Source organism: Panthera uncia (genome assembly GCF_023721935.1).
Source record: "Panthera uncia isolate 11264 chromosome D3 unlocalized genomic scaffold, Puncia_PCG_1.0 HiC_scaffold_8, whole genome shotgun sequence".
Classification (NCBI taxonomy): Eukaryota; Metazoa; Chordata; class Mammalia; order Carnivora; family Felidae; genus Panthera; species Panthera uncia.
The window spans coordinates 35,890,544-35,906,517 of NW_026057586.1; the positions used below are offsets into that span (position 1 = coordinate 35,890,544).

Below are 15,974 nucleotides of genomic sequence, written 5' to 3' on the forward strand. Positions count from 1 at the left end.
CCCGATTGCCAGGGACTGCATTTGTCCCTCCGAGGTATTCTGTAGACAAAATTTTAAATTTCCCTTTTGTTTTGGGGACTTGTTTTTTGAGAAAACGAATTTTTACACCTGAAGCAAGGGAGAGAGTGGCAGAATAGTTCAGTTTGTAAATACTACCCTAATTTTTGCTTCAACACCAGGTTGGACCAAAGCAAAGCTCGCGGATAAGGTGATCTATATGAGGTCATTGCTAACATGTTGCATGACAAACACTGATGCCTAATTAATAAGGAGTTACAGAGAGCACATTGTTGGGCACTTCTCACTCTACTAACACACACACACACAAAAAAAACAGACGACAACAAGAAAGCCAAAGGGCCCGGAGGCCATTCCACACCAGGGTCCTTCTGATGAACCTGAGAAAAAGTTTGGCTGATTGAGAAGGAAGTGCATCTGTGGAGCTGTGTCAGGCCCTTACACCCGAGAGAAGAAAAGTTTCCAGTTACGGCATTAAACTCTATTTATTTAGTATTTGAAACATGGTGTACATTTATGAATTTGTATAAACATTTAGTACATCTAAAATCCACAACTGGTAAACAATCTGTGCTTTCTTTTTGTGTACAATTTTGGAGTTTACATCTGGATATTTTGGTGCTGTGGAGAGACCCCGTCTGTGAATCTAATCAAACTGCCTCACAGGACCACAGTAACCGTGACAGAAGTGATCTGCTCCTTGCACAGAAAAGGTGTCACGCTTTGGAACTACTAAACCAGGTGTCAAGGAAACCAGAGAAACACAGCTGACACAACGAAGGAAGTGTGTGCGAGAGACTCCGAGAGAGCCCCCCATCTATGCCCAGCGGGCCATGCGCGGACACTAGAAATGTGGACACTCCCCTTCAGAACCTTCGGATGTTAATGTTGAGTCTCTTCCCCTCCCCCATCTGGAGGGGTTCCGTCCAGCAGGAGTTTGCACAATCTTGGACACACTTCTTAGGGCACGCACAGGTGTCACAGCTGCAACTCTGCGGTGCCAACCAGGCCCAGAGCTCGGGCTTCTTCTGGAGTCAGGCCGCTCTTGAGGGTCCTTCGCACTTCAGCAGCATCCGCAGGTCACAAAGGAATGAGAAGACAGGGGGGTGTTAGCAGCCAGCACATGGTAGTCCGTCTGCCCCACGCCTTACCCGCCACCCCCAAGGATTCCCAGGGTCGTCACGGGGCTCACAGATGCTCAGCCGCATCCTGCTTCTGCTGAAGCGCCTGGCCATCTGTCCGTAGGGCAGAACAAATTAGGGGGCTGCAAGAGGCTGGCATGAAGAGCCAAGTGGAGGGATTGACCTTGTAAGAGGGAAGAAGGGAGGCCCACCCCTACAAGGTTTCTGAGAAACGGATGCAATAGTCAAGTACAGATGGCATGTGGACCAGTGTAAGGAGTGGATCAGAACTGGAAGAGTCACTACAGAGCATAGGAAAACGCAAGTTCCAAAGATTGCAAATGCTAAATAAGATAACCCCACAGATCTACAGGATGAGCAATGATGACCCGGCCCCGCAGAGCAAGGTGTTAACAGAACCAGGCAAGGGCAGCAGTCAGGAGGAGTCTCCCCATGAGCGTTGAGGGTCTTAGTCTCAACTCATCAAGGGGCCTCTGGAGACAATAACCATTGACTCCTTATGGACTGGACGTCAAGGAACAAACTGCCGAACTTCTGGCTGGATTTGTTAAATGTTCTCTGTGAAACACACAAGGCTCAGGAAGGACAGTGACCCCCTTCTCTGGGGCTTACAACTGGCAGGTGGAGGAACGCTCACATCTAACCAAGAATTGCTTGTGCTTAGCTTGGCACACTGGGTTTTCCCATTGTTTAGTGTTGATCAATTTTGACGTCAAAATAAAGGCTGGATAAGGGTGACTGGGGAGGCAGCCGCCCCTTCCAAGACAAGTCCTTTCATTTGAAAGTTTGCCTAATTACATTTCCCTTGATTTCTCAATGGTATTTGGCCTACTCTCTACAAAACGTCATGCGGAGTTTGGGGTATTTGCTCTATTTTCAGAAGAGATGTGTTATGGATCTACCTCAATCCTAAATCAACCAGAGGACCTGAGGTGAACACGGCAGGCCCTTGATCAGAATGCAGAGACACTAAAGCTCACCCTTCATGCCTTCCCATCATCCAGTGCCAGACCCAATTCCCTGCACCCCCTGTGACTGGGGGGCCTATAGCCTCCCCCTCGGCGGGGGGGAGCCTCAGAGGATGCAGACAACAGGATCACAGCTCATGTTCCTGCCAGCAACACCCCATATTCCAGTACCTTCCCAACCTCCCCTAAGCAAAAGCCCGCTTAGCCTGTGTACAAAGGATCTGAAAAGATCTGGTAGAACGTACAGGGTCTAAGTACCTATTAACAAATGGTTTCTTCTCTCCCAGGAATCAGCACTTTCAACAGGAGCCAACACCGAACCCATCAATTAGTCAATCAACAGATACTTCATAGAAAACCTACTGTGTTCTCAGCACTTAAAGCACTGGAACACCAACAGAAGACTCAGAGACATCAAGCATGGATTGAACACAAATAGAGACACAAAGATCTGTGTCTAAAGTTGCCCTCAAATCATGCCACCCCCACACTACTGTATTTCCAAGCCGAGCTCTGGGCTCCTGAGCCATCCATCTACAGCCGCTCTTGCACTGGCTCTCCCTCCCCCCCACCCTTGGCCCCTTGGGCTCCAGACTGTCTAACTCGTCCAGACAAAATGTTTGGCTCCAGAGCCTTGGCTGGAGGCAGATTGCGTTTAACTGAGTAATGGAATTTGTTCTATGGGGCAGCAATAAAAATACAAGTTTGTAATAACCTTTTATGTTCTTTAAACACTCCTTCAAGTGTTTGTCAAAGAAAGATAATTTTAATAAGGCAGAAAAGAAGATAAAATATTTCTCATTCTTGACAAGGACTGCTAAGACCTCTCTTCCAAAACACAAAATTCTGCCTTGAAGAAGTCCAGGCTGCACTAGCAGGACATCTTAAATTTCATTAGTCGCAGAGGTGGCGAGGACATGTGTCTATGAACTGTAATCTTTGAGCCTTGAGGTATGCGTGCTTGGCCAAATGACGACAGAAGGCTTCACGAACTGATGGGCATTTAGAGATGCTCCCCTAACATGTGTTCACACATTTGCTTTAGTCTATAACTGCAGTGTTCAGTTCGGTTCATGTAAATACTTGAATAAGGACCTTGGCACCTTACAGGGTGTGCGGTGATCTCCTAATTGATATGGGCATTGGACCAGCCTCTCTGAGACCGGCTCAGGGAATAGAACAAAGCTTACTAGAACAAATGCTACCTTAGCCTCGCTGCCTGACTGTGCAGAGTGCGCCCTTAGCCTGGTAGCCTCCTCTCAGGTTTTATGGGCCAGACCCCCTGGGACCCTCCCATGCCCCCTCTGCCTGGGTTCAGGTGTTCTCTGCTGTGGTTTCAGAAAAGCCAGTATCGACTAGGTCCCTTTGCTTGTCAGCTGTGTCCCTAGAAAGGTATTCATAGAAAAACCTGCCCCATTAATGGAATCCTACTTTCTGTGGGACTTCATGACAATTGAGATAAATTCTCTAATAAACATAAAATAAATAAAACCACCTCATAATAAATACAGTAAATAGATTAACCCCAAAAGACCTCAAGAATCTGAACTCTTCCTCTGTTAAAAAGTCAAAGTTAACTCACATTACCACTTGAAGAGAGGTGTGAAATGAAGATAATCAGTTGAAATCAGCTTTGTGCTCCAATTCCAATTATGCATAGAAAGAACCTTTTTGGGTATCCATTTCTCTGTTCATCAGTCTTTCCTTCCTTCCCTCCTTTCTTTCCTTCTCCTCCCTCCCTCCCTTCCTACCTTCTCCCCTCCCCTCCCCTTCCTCCCTCCCTTCTTTCCCTTTCCCTCCCCCTCCCCCTCCCCTCCCCCTCCCTCCCTCCCTCCCTCCCTCCCTCCCTCCCTCCCTCCCTCCCTTCCTTCCTTCCTTCAGCAAATGTTATTTGAGCCTCTATCCTGAGCCAATATTGTAGTCAGGGAGGCAGGGGGCTGACAGGGACATAGTATGAGAAGAAATGCTCAGGGTAGCAGACCCTGTCTGGATAAGGTGTTGGCTCTCAGAAAGTTTCTGGAAGGCATAAAGGGACAGAAGACATAAAATGAGGGGACCAGCAAAGGCACTGGCAGGTTATGGAACCTGTACGATAGAAACAAGTCTTCTCTCAAATAGGGGATTTCTCAAGTACTAGGCTGGGGGCAGGCTGGCATATGTCTGATAAGATAATGTCTGGGCCCCTCTCCACCCCCCCATTCCCACTTCTCGCTTGAACGCTCTGGCTGCAGTGTAACTGCTCCCCAGCCTGTCACATGTGACTGCCTTCCCTCCCTGCAGCCGCTTAACAGAGAACAGACCGTGGAAATGTTTATCCCTGTCTGCCTTGCAGCTCTTCCATAGACGGCAGGGGTCACTTTGCTGGCACCAGCAGCCACTCGTTGCCCCAGGCACTTGTGACAGCTCTCACGATGTGGCAGTGACAGCAGTGGGATCAGACACAGGAGTACCTCCGCTGTCAACATGCAGCCCAAGGGCGTCTGGGGACCCAGGGAAAAACCATAAGCTCCTTTTCTCTCCCCACCCCCAGCACAGAAAAAGCTTTTAATTCTACAAAGTGCTCTCGGGTGAGTCTTTGCAAAAATGCGTTGAATCTGAAAATAACAGTGGTCTACAGCCTGCAGAATAATAGCAGCCTGCATCTACTGAGGGTTAACCTGGATTATTCCACTTATTCACTATGGAAACCCTGTGAGAAGTGTCCTGTTATTACCGTTCCAGCAAGTGAGCAGACGGCATAGAGAGATCAAGTCCCTGGCCCAAGAGCACACAGTAAGCGGTGCAGAAGGATTTAAGCCAGGACACTTGAGACGCAGCCCACCCTAGAAACAGCTGTACCCTGCTGACGCCTAGCAGGACACATTCTGACAATTTTTCTTATCTTATGGGACATGCACTGAGTTTCGCTTCCATATGCCAGAAATCCATTTGTATTCTTTTACCTTTATTAAAAAAAAATTTTTTTTACATGTATTTATTTTTGAGAAACAGAGTGAGACAAAGCGTGAGCAGGGGAGGGGCAGAGAGCGAAGGAGACACAGAATCCGAGGCAGGTTCCAGGCTCTGAGCAAGCAGTCAGCACAGAGCCTGATGCGGGGCTTGAAGCCACAGACTGTGAGGTCATGACCTGAGCTGAAGTTGGACACTCAACTGACTGAGCCACGCAGGTGCCCCAGTATTCTTTTACCTTTAGATCACTGACAGACAGTTTTTCTATCTTCTGTATGTAATGCCAAGCAATTTGGAAATAAGTTAGCTTTGTTGTAATCCCTATGTTTCTAAAGATCTTCTACCAAGTATACTGAGAATAGAACGCTTAGGACTATAGGGACTAATATCAGAACTTCAAGAGGTCTTAAATGTATCTTGTGGTTGGCAAGTAACTTGCCTACTGCTATTTACCCACTCCTTGTTCCTTGAGTGACCCGTCTGCTGAGTGGAGTCAAAACGTTGGGTTCAGTCATGCCTCTTTGTACATCAATACAGGGAACTGTTTTAAGCTCTATCATTATGGATTTAATGTTAGACTTTCCGTGAGTTGGTTTGTTTTGTTTTGTCAATGTCCATCATTTAACCATCTGAGTTCTTGTTTCCACCCTCCATCTTTTTTTTTCCCCACATAAAATCTGTCCATTAGAAGCAGAGATCTCCCAAATTGACAGGAATTCTACACAATAACTGACCAGTACTTTTCAAAAGTGTGAAGGTCATAAAATGTCCTCCACACATCAGAGGGGGCATGATGTCTCAATGCAATGGGACAGCCTGGGTAAGACAGTGGGACAGAAAGAGAACATTAATGGAAATACTGGTGAAATCCAAAACAAGCCTATAGTTCAGTTAATAGTATTGTACCAACGTCAATTTCTTAGTTCCAATAAATTGTCCTAGGATGTGCAAGGTGTTAGTTAACATTAGGCGAAGCTGGGTGAAAGAAGGCAAATGTCCTCTTTTTTGCACTTTTCTATTTTCTAAAATTCTTTCAAAATAAGTAAGTAAATAAATCAATAAATAAAACCCAGAACAACAATAACAAAAATTAAAGGTTCCCAAACCTGGTTGATTTAAACTCAACTTTAGACTCAGCCCAGATACACTGAACGGGAGTGTCAGTGAAAGGCCCATATGTTGCATTTTAATCTTCCCCAGAAGATTAAAATGGCCAGCCAGGTCCCGACTTAAATCACTGCCACCTAACTAAGACACAGGGAGAGGCAGGCCCTCAAGAAGTGATGGCCTTTGTGACAACAGAGTTGAAGTCTCTGAGTTCTGCCTAATCCAGAAGTATGTTCACCCATGAGGAGATGGTTCTTGGAAATACTTAGGGCAGCAGGCGATTTCTATAACCACTGGTTTGGTCACAGTCTTGGCTCCACAGAAATACCTCTGCCTAGTCCGTGGCTACATTTGAATCCAGTACCCCCCAATACACTTTGTTGCTCCTAGTCAGGCCCTTACCAGAAAGCATTCACAGTTCAGATGTAAGAGCAGACTGTCTCCTATGTTGTGTGCTATGGGTAAGGGAAGGGAGTCAGGAAACAAGTTCTCTCCATTGCTTATGGGACAGCCTGCAGAAACTTGGGGGATTCTGCAGACAAGAAAGAAGAGGCTTCAAGATTCACAGACTCTGGGGTCCTCAGCATTATTTCATGGGCAGGACAATGCCTCCCCCCTTTCCAGTTGAAGCCCAGCACAGCCGCTCTCCATCAGAGATGCACCAGACAAGTACCATGGAGACAAGCCAGTCTTCGGTGCACAGGTATAAGCCCACTGAACGAGCCCCCTGGGGGTAAAAAGGGAGGTGAAGGGGAGTCTGGTCTAATCCCGGCTGGCCAAGTGAGGTGGGCAGTGGTGGGAGGGGAGTGAGACGGGTGATGGGAGCGGAGCAACGGCTGGATAGGTGTGGTTTCTGTGCACAGGCTCCCCTGAAACTTCAGCACAGCAGCCCAAGCACCTGCAGGCAGCTTCATATTCCCACCGGGCTGGGGTCCCTTGGCAGTAGCGTGACAGAGCTGGGGTGGGGGAGAGTGGTGGGAACCTGTCATAGGCACCTCACTTAACGCCCACAACATCCTGCGAGGTGGCACCTCTGGCCTCAGTGGATAGCAGCACACTGAGGCTCGGTGAGGCCAGGTAATTTACGAGGGGACCCCCATCTCCTTCTCTCTCGTATGAATGTGTGCATTCCAAACATGGAAACCGACTCCTTTGCTGCCTGGGCAGCAAAAGCAAAGAAATACAGTAACTTCTTGTGGGGAAGGTGCTTGGCATTTTTCCAAAGCCCCTTTACAGAAACCCTCTGCTCTGCTCTCAGAACAGCTCTCAAAGGCAAGACAGATTCCCGGATTCCTCTTTTCACTGATTCTCCCTCCTCTTGAACCTCCACTCTGAGCCAAATGGGTGCCTGGCACCCAGCCTTGGGGGAAGACACACGAGCCAGACTCCTCTCTCCCAATGTGCTGGTTCCCAGTTTGGGAGGGTGATTTGTCTGAACAGGAAACAGCTGGAGAGCCAATGCAATAAAACATTTCCAAACTCTCCCTGCATCTGCCTCTTTGACCTGAGGCTTCTATCTGAGCTTCATGCTGCATCAGAGTCTTGACCTCTGGCCCGGGCCATGGCCTTGTTCCTCTCTTGGACTTCCTCTAGTTATCCTCCTGTCTTATGTCCCGGACACATGGGTGGGCTCCCTCAGCTATCTTTAGAGGCAGGTCAGTTCAGTCCATCCATAATGAGCTCTAAGAATAATTCGGCACTGAGTAAATAGGAATGAGGCCGTTTTGGAAAAGACAAAAGTTTGAGAAATTTTGGTCCTTCCCACTAACATCTTATTTGACTGTATTGCAAAAGCATTAGTTCTAAAGCCTCTGTTTTATTGCCATTGTTAGCTTGCCTTCTAAAAGAATATAAAATTGATTCATGGTCAGTAAGGAAAAACTAAACAAAATGCAGGGAAATTGTTCTCAATGGGACTTTAATGGGAAAATTGCTGGATATTTTCAAGTGCCACCTTGAAGATGTAGAGACAACTGAACTAAGTTCTGTACTGATCAGATCCAGGGCTGGATCCAGTATTTTGTGAGGCAGGTCTCTTGTTTTCCCTAAAACAAATTCAGTAATTTTTCAGGTTTGATATTTTTTTTCCATGAAATCCTATTTAGTACCTTATTTAGTACCCTATTAGTATGGGTACATCCCACAAAATTCTATAAAAGAAATAAGATTTTAGTTACATCAAATCAATGTGAGATATGCCACATGCTCTTTGAGAGGGATGTTGAAGCTTTATGACATGATGAGGAGGCAGTCGTGGTTTGGGGGGATGGGGGTCAGATCAAATCAAACTTTTGCACTCCTTTCCCAGCAGCCCTTGGAACTGGACTTCCAGTTCTTTCCACTGAGAAACTATTCTTATAAGAGTGACCAGCCTTAAGATCTTAATTAGCTAAGAAACTGGTCAGTTATTTGTGAGTCATATCAAAGTAATCACATCTTTATAGAAATACAGCTCTGTGCCCAGGCTTCATAGTCATGTCACAGGTGGGGCCCAGACCCCCACCTTAAAAGGAAGCTCAACAGGAAAATGGTACCCAGCCCCTTTCAACCACGACAAGACTCGGCTCCCCTGGGAAAAGAGAACAGACTATGAGTCCCTCACCCCAGTTCTGTTCTGTGATAGTCTGGGCTAGTGGCCATATGCAGACCGCCAGCTGGGCAGAGACCTTCTTCCAAAGATAGGTCCAAGAGAAAAGAACGTGGGGAGCAGCTCCCCGTCCCCTCCTTACCAGCCACCAGGGCACACCCTACAGAATCACACTAGTAAGGAGATCTCAAATGCCATTCAGCTTCAGGATTTTCCCGGGAAGGCCAACATTTAGGAGGCCGAAGAGAACAAATCGCCCTGGGACAGAACAGATGCCCCAATATGATGAAATGAGAAACCGAAATAAGAAAAAACCAAGAATCTCCCAGAATGTTCTCCCTTGGTCTGATTCACCAGCCAGTCGGAGAATCTTGGCCAGAATCTGGGGCAAGCACATGAAGTGCATTGGATCAATCATATCACAGGCTAGAAATCAACTGGAAATTCAAAACAGTTTACTTAAAGACAACTGGATTGTCACAGGCTGGAAACGCAGCACGGAGCCATGGGAACCTGCGAATCAATTAAGATGCCCTTGCTGTGTCCCAACTGGCTGCATATTTCAAGCTTTAGCAGGACTTCTGGCGCACGCGGTCCTAGTCACCAGCATCAAACACGAAAGCAGACATTTAATTATCTTGGAGGATTCTCAAGTGGCTTGCAGGTCATAAATTTCTAGGTTATGGGATGGATTCTGTTTGGTTTCCTGCAACAGCTGGACTATTATTGCCTTTAGCCAAATGACTGATAGCACAAATACGCTGGTTATTCATTACCCACTTGCCTCATCACCACCATTAAACAATCAAATCAAATATAGCGTTGTTTGAGAGGGAGGCCCACACCAGGAAACCTCACATCGATTTTGCAAACTGGATTTTTTCTTACTCCTTTAACCTCTTGCAAGAAAGCTGGAGTTTATCATTCCTCTTAAACAGGAATCAAAATAACTTTCCCCCATCTTAAATTTCTGTTGATGGTGCCATTACTAATAAGTTAAACCCGTCACAGACAAACACTTACATACATGCAGTCTTGTATTTGTTGTAGTAACTGCATTGCAGAATAAAATGTGTTTGGCTAAATAAAAAGAGTATACGGCTGTTTTGCATAAGATTGGAATGGAAACGATACCACAGGAAATGAGTTTACGTCGGCCACAAAAATAGGCAAAATATCTCTCTGGCCAGATTGAAAAGGAAAATTAATTATGACTGTGTTATTGTTCCCAGTGATATTATGTGTCTAAGAATCTGGTTCTCTCTAGACCAGAGGGCAGGGCCTACACTCTTTGCCAATATAGACATATAACCTGGAGGCAGAACACATACCCTGGGCCTCTGGGGACTGGCCAGGCCACTGGGTCATGCAGTTTCCTTTTCCGAGGTCTCTGGCCCAACAATGCTCACCTCTGTAAGGATGCTCCCTTGCCTGGCCTCCTTTCCCCAGCCCTCTCTCTCAGACATTGCAGCTCAAACCCCAATCACCTCCTGTGTGAATCTCAAAGGTGGCACCAAACACTGTGAATTCTTACTGAACTCCCGCCTACCTGGAGTCACTCTCCTTTCACTTTTTAGAGCCAGTACAGGCGGACGTAACCAGGCTTCCTTCTTGTGATGGTCATAAATCCCTGTCCTAGTCACCATCCCTTATTCCTGGAGGCAGAGACGGCGGAGACTAGGTCTCCTGAGTGACCCAGCATCCCTGGCCCAATCTTGGGGGCCGAGCTCTCTCCTAAAACATGCAAGGGTCACAGCTAATGCAGACCCATGTCAAAGGATGCAGAGGAACTGTGTTTCTCTACGGAGTGCAGCCCCTTGGAGTGCTAGCGAGGTGCCTGCAGAGGCAGCCCCACTCCTTCATTCTGTGGGCAGAAGTAGGCAGTGGGTTCAGACAAAGGGGAAAAACAGGTCCTTTGATTTAGTAACAAAAACAAGCTAGTCAACCTAGGTTAACAATAAGTATTTTAAGCACCCTACTCCCCATAAAATCACTGGTGTTCACCTTTGACATGTTTGGGAGCAGCAGTGAATTCTGAGGGGAACCATTTTCAGCTAGAAAGTGGCCCCGATGCAGAAATATGGCCTCAGCAAAGCATCTGCGGCAGAACTTGGCAATGGCCCCCCTGCAGCCACCCCTGCACACCAGAGATATTTCAGGGTCTTTTGGACACTCCTGGGGGCAAAGTGAGAATTGAGAGAGGCCCGCCCAGAAGTGGCAAATATGCTGGACAGGTGTGGCTGCAGCCCTCCTCCTCCATGACAGCAACGTTGATTGTCGAGCAGGGAACCTTTTGCCGATGAGTTTGGGTGGACCCTCCAGGCATTGTCCGACAGCTGGCTGGAGCCAGCCTCACAGTGGCTGCCCTTCCCAGAGCATACAGGAGGGCAGGTACCTGCAGGTAAGTCCCTCACCCCAGCTCCAAAGCACTTACGAGATTTCCGGTTGGCCCGGGAGCGCTTCCTCTCCCGAGGCACCACTCGCTGACTGGGCACCTGGGTGGCCGACTTGACGATGCGATCCATGATCTCATCAGCTGCATCATCTGTGACGTTAGGGGAGTCATCCGTTCCCATAGTCCATGAACTAGCAGATCCTGAAAGATTACACAACCGGAGTGTGAGATGTACTCAGAGAGAAGGAACATACTAGAGAAAATACCAATACTACTCGTCCAGGCACGGAGCTCTGTCAGCAATGGATCACAGCAGCAAATCCCAGGCACTCACCCGCCCCCCCCACTGCAAGGGCACCACTGTGACCTGTGACTGCTACCCCCCCAGGCACTGAACTCCCCCTCAGAGCACTTACCTAATACTACCCTGTAACAGCTACTGAAGGCCTCCACCCAATAGGCCCCGGGATCATGGGAGGGCAGATACCACACCACAGAGTGCATCACAGATGCTCAGTGATGTATGTCCACTAATGTCTGGAGTTCTGTGTTAATTCAGCTCTCTATCCATGGCTGTATATGCCTAGTAAATGTCAATTACCCCTAACTTCTCTTCCAGTTAAACAGAAATCAATGGGTTTTGTGGCAGTCTATCTTCAGATTACTTAACCTTTAAAAATCGTAACAGGACAGGGGTGCCTGGGTGGCTCAGTTGGTTAAGTCCCTGATATCAGTTGAGGTCATGATCTCGACGTTCGTGAGTTTGAGCCCCGTGTCGGGCTCTGTGCTGACAGCTCAGAACCTGGAGCCTGCTTCGGATTCTGTGTCTCCCTCTCTCTCTGCCCCTCTCCTGCTTGAGCTTGCGTGCGCTCTCTCTCTCTCAAAAATAAATAAACAGTAAAAAAATCATAACAGAATAACATTCTTCAACTAACAAAGGGGGAACTGACATAAAATTTTCTCTGCTCCTTGACCAGGTAAACACATTTATAAATAACTGTATATTAAAGCAGAGCAGGTCTAAATCTGGCATAAAAGCATCTGCCTACAGACAAGCAAGAAGAAAGCATCATGAAAACATGCACTACCAAGCAATGTTCAACAGTTAGAAATGAATGCTATTTTAACATATCAAGAACTATGCCTTTGTGATAGATCAACTTCCTTGTGAAATCTCTTCTCTAAGATGGGAAATACATTTCTGTAAGAAGAAATATGTGCAATGGGCTCAAAACTGTGTTTCCTCCACATACACTGCCCTTTGTAATAAACATACGACTTCAAAAGCCTGTAGGTGAGTGTTCTCAGACTCTGTGCCTGCGGAACACTACTCAGAGCCTAAGGTCCAGCTGAAGATGAAAAAAAGCCAGCTTTTCTTAAACCACAGGCAAAAAATGTTAGTAAATATATATCTTAAATTCTGGAGTTCTACTTCCATACTAATTTTTTAAAACTTTCGGCGTTTGGATACTGATGACAATAGCTGTGAATAGCTGCTCACAGTTGAGTAGACTGTGATTTTTGTGGCTGTGTGTTTGTGGTTGAAATTTTACAGCAAATATGTAATATGCTATAATTTAGTTATAATTTCAGCCAGTAAAATGCATATCACTGAAGTGCATACATAAATAATTCACACTTTGCAAAAGGAGTAGGATTCCTGGGGCTCCACCACCTGCACGTATCTGAGACCTGTGGTTAGATAGGTCCATATGTTTTCGGGTGACAAGGTTTGTGTTGTTGTCTATGTTATTTTAAACATTTATTTTACGAGTGGGAGCGTAGCTACAGCACTGGCACATACGAAAACAGTAAATTGTACTTTCTCTGCTTATGCCCAAGGGCACCTGGTCTACTTGCTCCCATAAGACTAGATTTTTCAACATCATTAAACCCTTTAAAATAGGTTCCTCTCAGAAAAGAACTTTTGAAATTGCTGAATGTTTCTGCATTCTCAGGATGGTCCAGGTGGTCTAATTGGAGGCAAGAGGCCTCATACGGGCACAGCTGTCACACTGGGACTCTTCAGAGCTTCTGAACAATGGTCCTCCTCAGAGCAGACAGAGCAATCGATAGTGCAATTGTGTTTTGCCCAGCAATTTCCTGTTTTCCCTTTTACCTACTGGTTTCTAATTCTGCGTCTCATTTTAAAATGCCAAACTACCCTTCCCAAAACACACAAATTTCAATCAACTGCATTTGCTCATAATATATTCTCAGAGCACTGGGCCAGAAAATGAAGGCATCATCTGATCTTCCTACCAAGAATTACCTATTCTTCCCATCTTATACATTCCCAGAGAGCTGCCTTCACCGTAATGTGTCAGGAGATGCTTCAAAGGAATATGCTGCCATATGTTCAGGATTGCCAGACTCAGTTTTGTGATGATGTCATTCTTTCATGACCTCAGTCCTCGTCCTGCATTTTATTTTTTTTTAACCCCCACCCCTCCTTGGTTATTTGCCTGCCTGAGAGCTGTTTATATGCATTTATCCTGGTCATGTACAGGTTGGATTTTTTTTTTCCTGGAACCCTTGGACCCACACATAGCATCAGGGAAACACTGCCCATACATTTTACAGACCCAAAGGGCCACTGGCTCACCACAGTCTCCCAAGTGTTAGCAAGACATTTATATACTGAGACAAAATAGAAAGAATGAAGTATTATAGACTATGATAGCACTGTATCACTTTGACTTCATTTTTAAAAATATGTGAGTTGATAATTTAGACTTGCTGAATCACAATGTTTTACACCTGAAACTAACGTAATGCTGTATATCAACTACACTTCAGTTAAAAAAAAAAAAAATGTAAAGCGTAGTTTGAAAGATAACACTGTAATTTATTTTTCCCCTTAAAAACCTAACCTAAAGAAATAGTCTAAAAGGGAAATAATTACATCAAAATAGAGTGTGATACAAGTTTGCCTTTGTTTCTGAAATAATTTCCCTGGATATAGACTTCTAGGTTTAAAGCTTTTCTTTCTGGCGGTTTGAAGATGTCATTTCTCTTTCTTCTAACTTCCAAGGCTTCTGTTAACAGTGAGCCCTCATCCTGACTGTCATATTTTAGAAGGTAATCTCTTTTCCCTTTGGTTTTTTAAAAGAGTTTATCTTTATCTTTGGTTTTCTTGCAGTCTGCCTACATTGTATGACATATGCTTTCCTCTTTATTTATTCTCCTTGAATTTGCTAAGTTTCTTAAATGTGGGGGCTGATACCTATCATCAGCTCTGGGAAATTCTCAGCCATGACCTTGTCAATTATTGCTTCTTATCCATCTCTTCCTGCTGTTCCCATTATACATAGGTTACACCATTGGACTGTGTGCCTCTTCCTCTTACATTTTGTTCTGCTCTTCCCATTGTTTTCCTATGCTTCACTTTGTACATTTTCTAATAACTCATCTGTGAAGTCATTAATCCTTTCTTTTGCTGGGATGAGTCTGCTCTTAAACCCACTCAACGAGTTCTTTATTTCAGACATTTCTTTTGCAGTTCTTAAATGTCCATTCAATTATTTTTTTTAATAAATTCCAATTTTCTGTTGCAAGTGTCCACCTTTTAATCAATTTGTCTATATTTTCCTTTGTGTTCTTTAACATTCGGAATGGTTCAACCCTGGCTGCAAATTTCAACATCCGGATCACCTGTGGATCTGCTGCTAGTGTTTCCTTTTCCTTGTCAGGCACATTTTCTTATTCTCTTGGCTTGTAATTTGGACTCTGCACTGGACTTTGTGTACAGAAGGATGCAGACACTGGAGTCCATGTTATTTCCCCCAGCCTTCGCTCTTTTCTGTTAAGCAGACATGGTGAAGAACAGAATGAGGTCGGGACCAGACTGTAGTTTTAGTGAAGAATCAGTCCACCTCTGTGTTTAAATATCTGTATGTATTTGTTGAAGGTGCTTACTCAAGCTCGTCTTTGTTTCCTCGGCCCTTCAAGGCTACAGGAGATTTCCTCCAACTTTTCTGACCCAGCCTCCCCCTCATCATGCTGCCCCAGCACTTAGCAAATGTCTCATGGAGAAAAAAGTCCTGGAGTTTGGAGACCCTCTACTTCCAAACCCTTATGCCAACTCACGTAGCTATTAGACATTTGGCTGACTTCTCTCTACTATTTGAGTCTCTCTGCCCACGGTAGGCCCAGTCTTTGGCTCTGTGTCCAGATTTGGCAAATGGTCCTAAGGAGGGGCTCTCAGCTCATCTACAATTCTAGTTTGTCTAGTCCTCTTTCCCTTACCAGTTTGCTGATATCTTTTAAAAGAAAGCTTCTGCCACTGTATTAAAACAAATTCTAGTTGTCTGAGCAGGAGTGGTGCTCTGACCCTCCCTACTATGTGCCATCTGGAAGCAGAAGTCCCTGAATGTGCAGAGAAACTGAACAGTCTTCCTTTCTCATCTCTTTCTCTCTTAAAATTTGCAGCCTGTTATGTTCCATTAGACAAACTAGGCTCCATCTCCGCAGATGGCTTCCATCGAGCTACCCTTGCAGCCACCCAGGTATAGGGCTCCAGACCCTTGATGGCTGTGGTCAACTCCATGCGGCCATTGACACTCCCCTTCAACTTCCTGGTGGCCACGTGCAGGCCAGGACACAAAGCCTGCAAGAGCTGCTGGGCCCAGAGAGTCTAGACTCATCCGTGGGATGTCTTAGGTCGTTTTGAGTACCACAGGTATAAGTGATTCCCTTCCACACATCCCACCACACCGCAAAGCTGTTTTATTTACTCTTATCCTTGTTTTATGCTTCATAAAAGCAGCATTGAGAATGATAGTCTCTACTGCTATGCCTCTAATGCT

At 45.7% G+C, this 15,974-nt stretch overlaps 1 protein-coding gene across 6 annotated transcripts in view; it reads right to left on the bottom strand.

The window, feature by feature from the left end:
• Nucleotides 1–484: 484 nt before the first annotated feature.
• Nucleotides 485–15,974, bottom strand: part of FHOD3 (formin homology 2 domain containing 3) — a 469,815-nt gene continuing 454,325 nt past the window's right edge. For 5 of the 6 annotated variants that reach the window (XM_049619507.1, XM_049619508.1, XM_049619506.1 and 2 more), the window contains 2 exons: nt 11,206–11,367; nt 485–1,079 (listed from right to left, as the gene is read on the bottom strand). In XM_049619507.1, the coding sequence (XP_049475464.1) occupies nt 997–1,079; nt 11,206–11,367 (245 nt within the window). In that variant the 3' untranslated portion in view covers nt 485–996. Of the gene's footprint in view, nt 1,080–3,987; nt 4,145–11,205; nt 11,368–15,974 lie in introns of those variants that run through there. The other variant, XM_049619509.1, reaches the window with a different exon arrangement.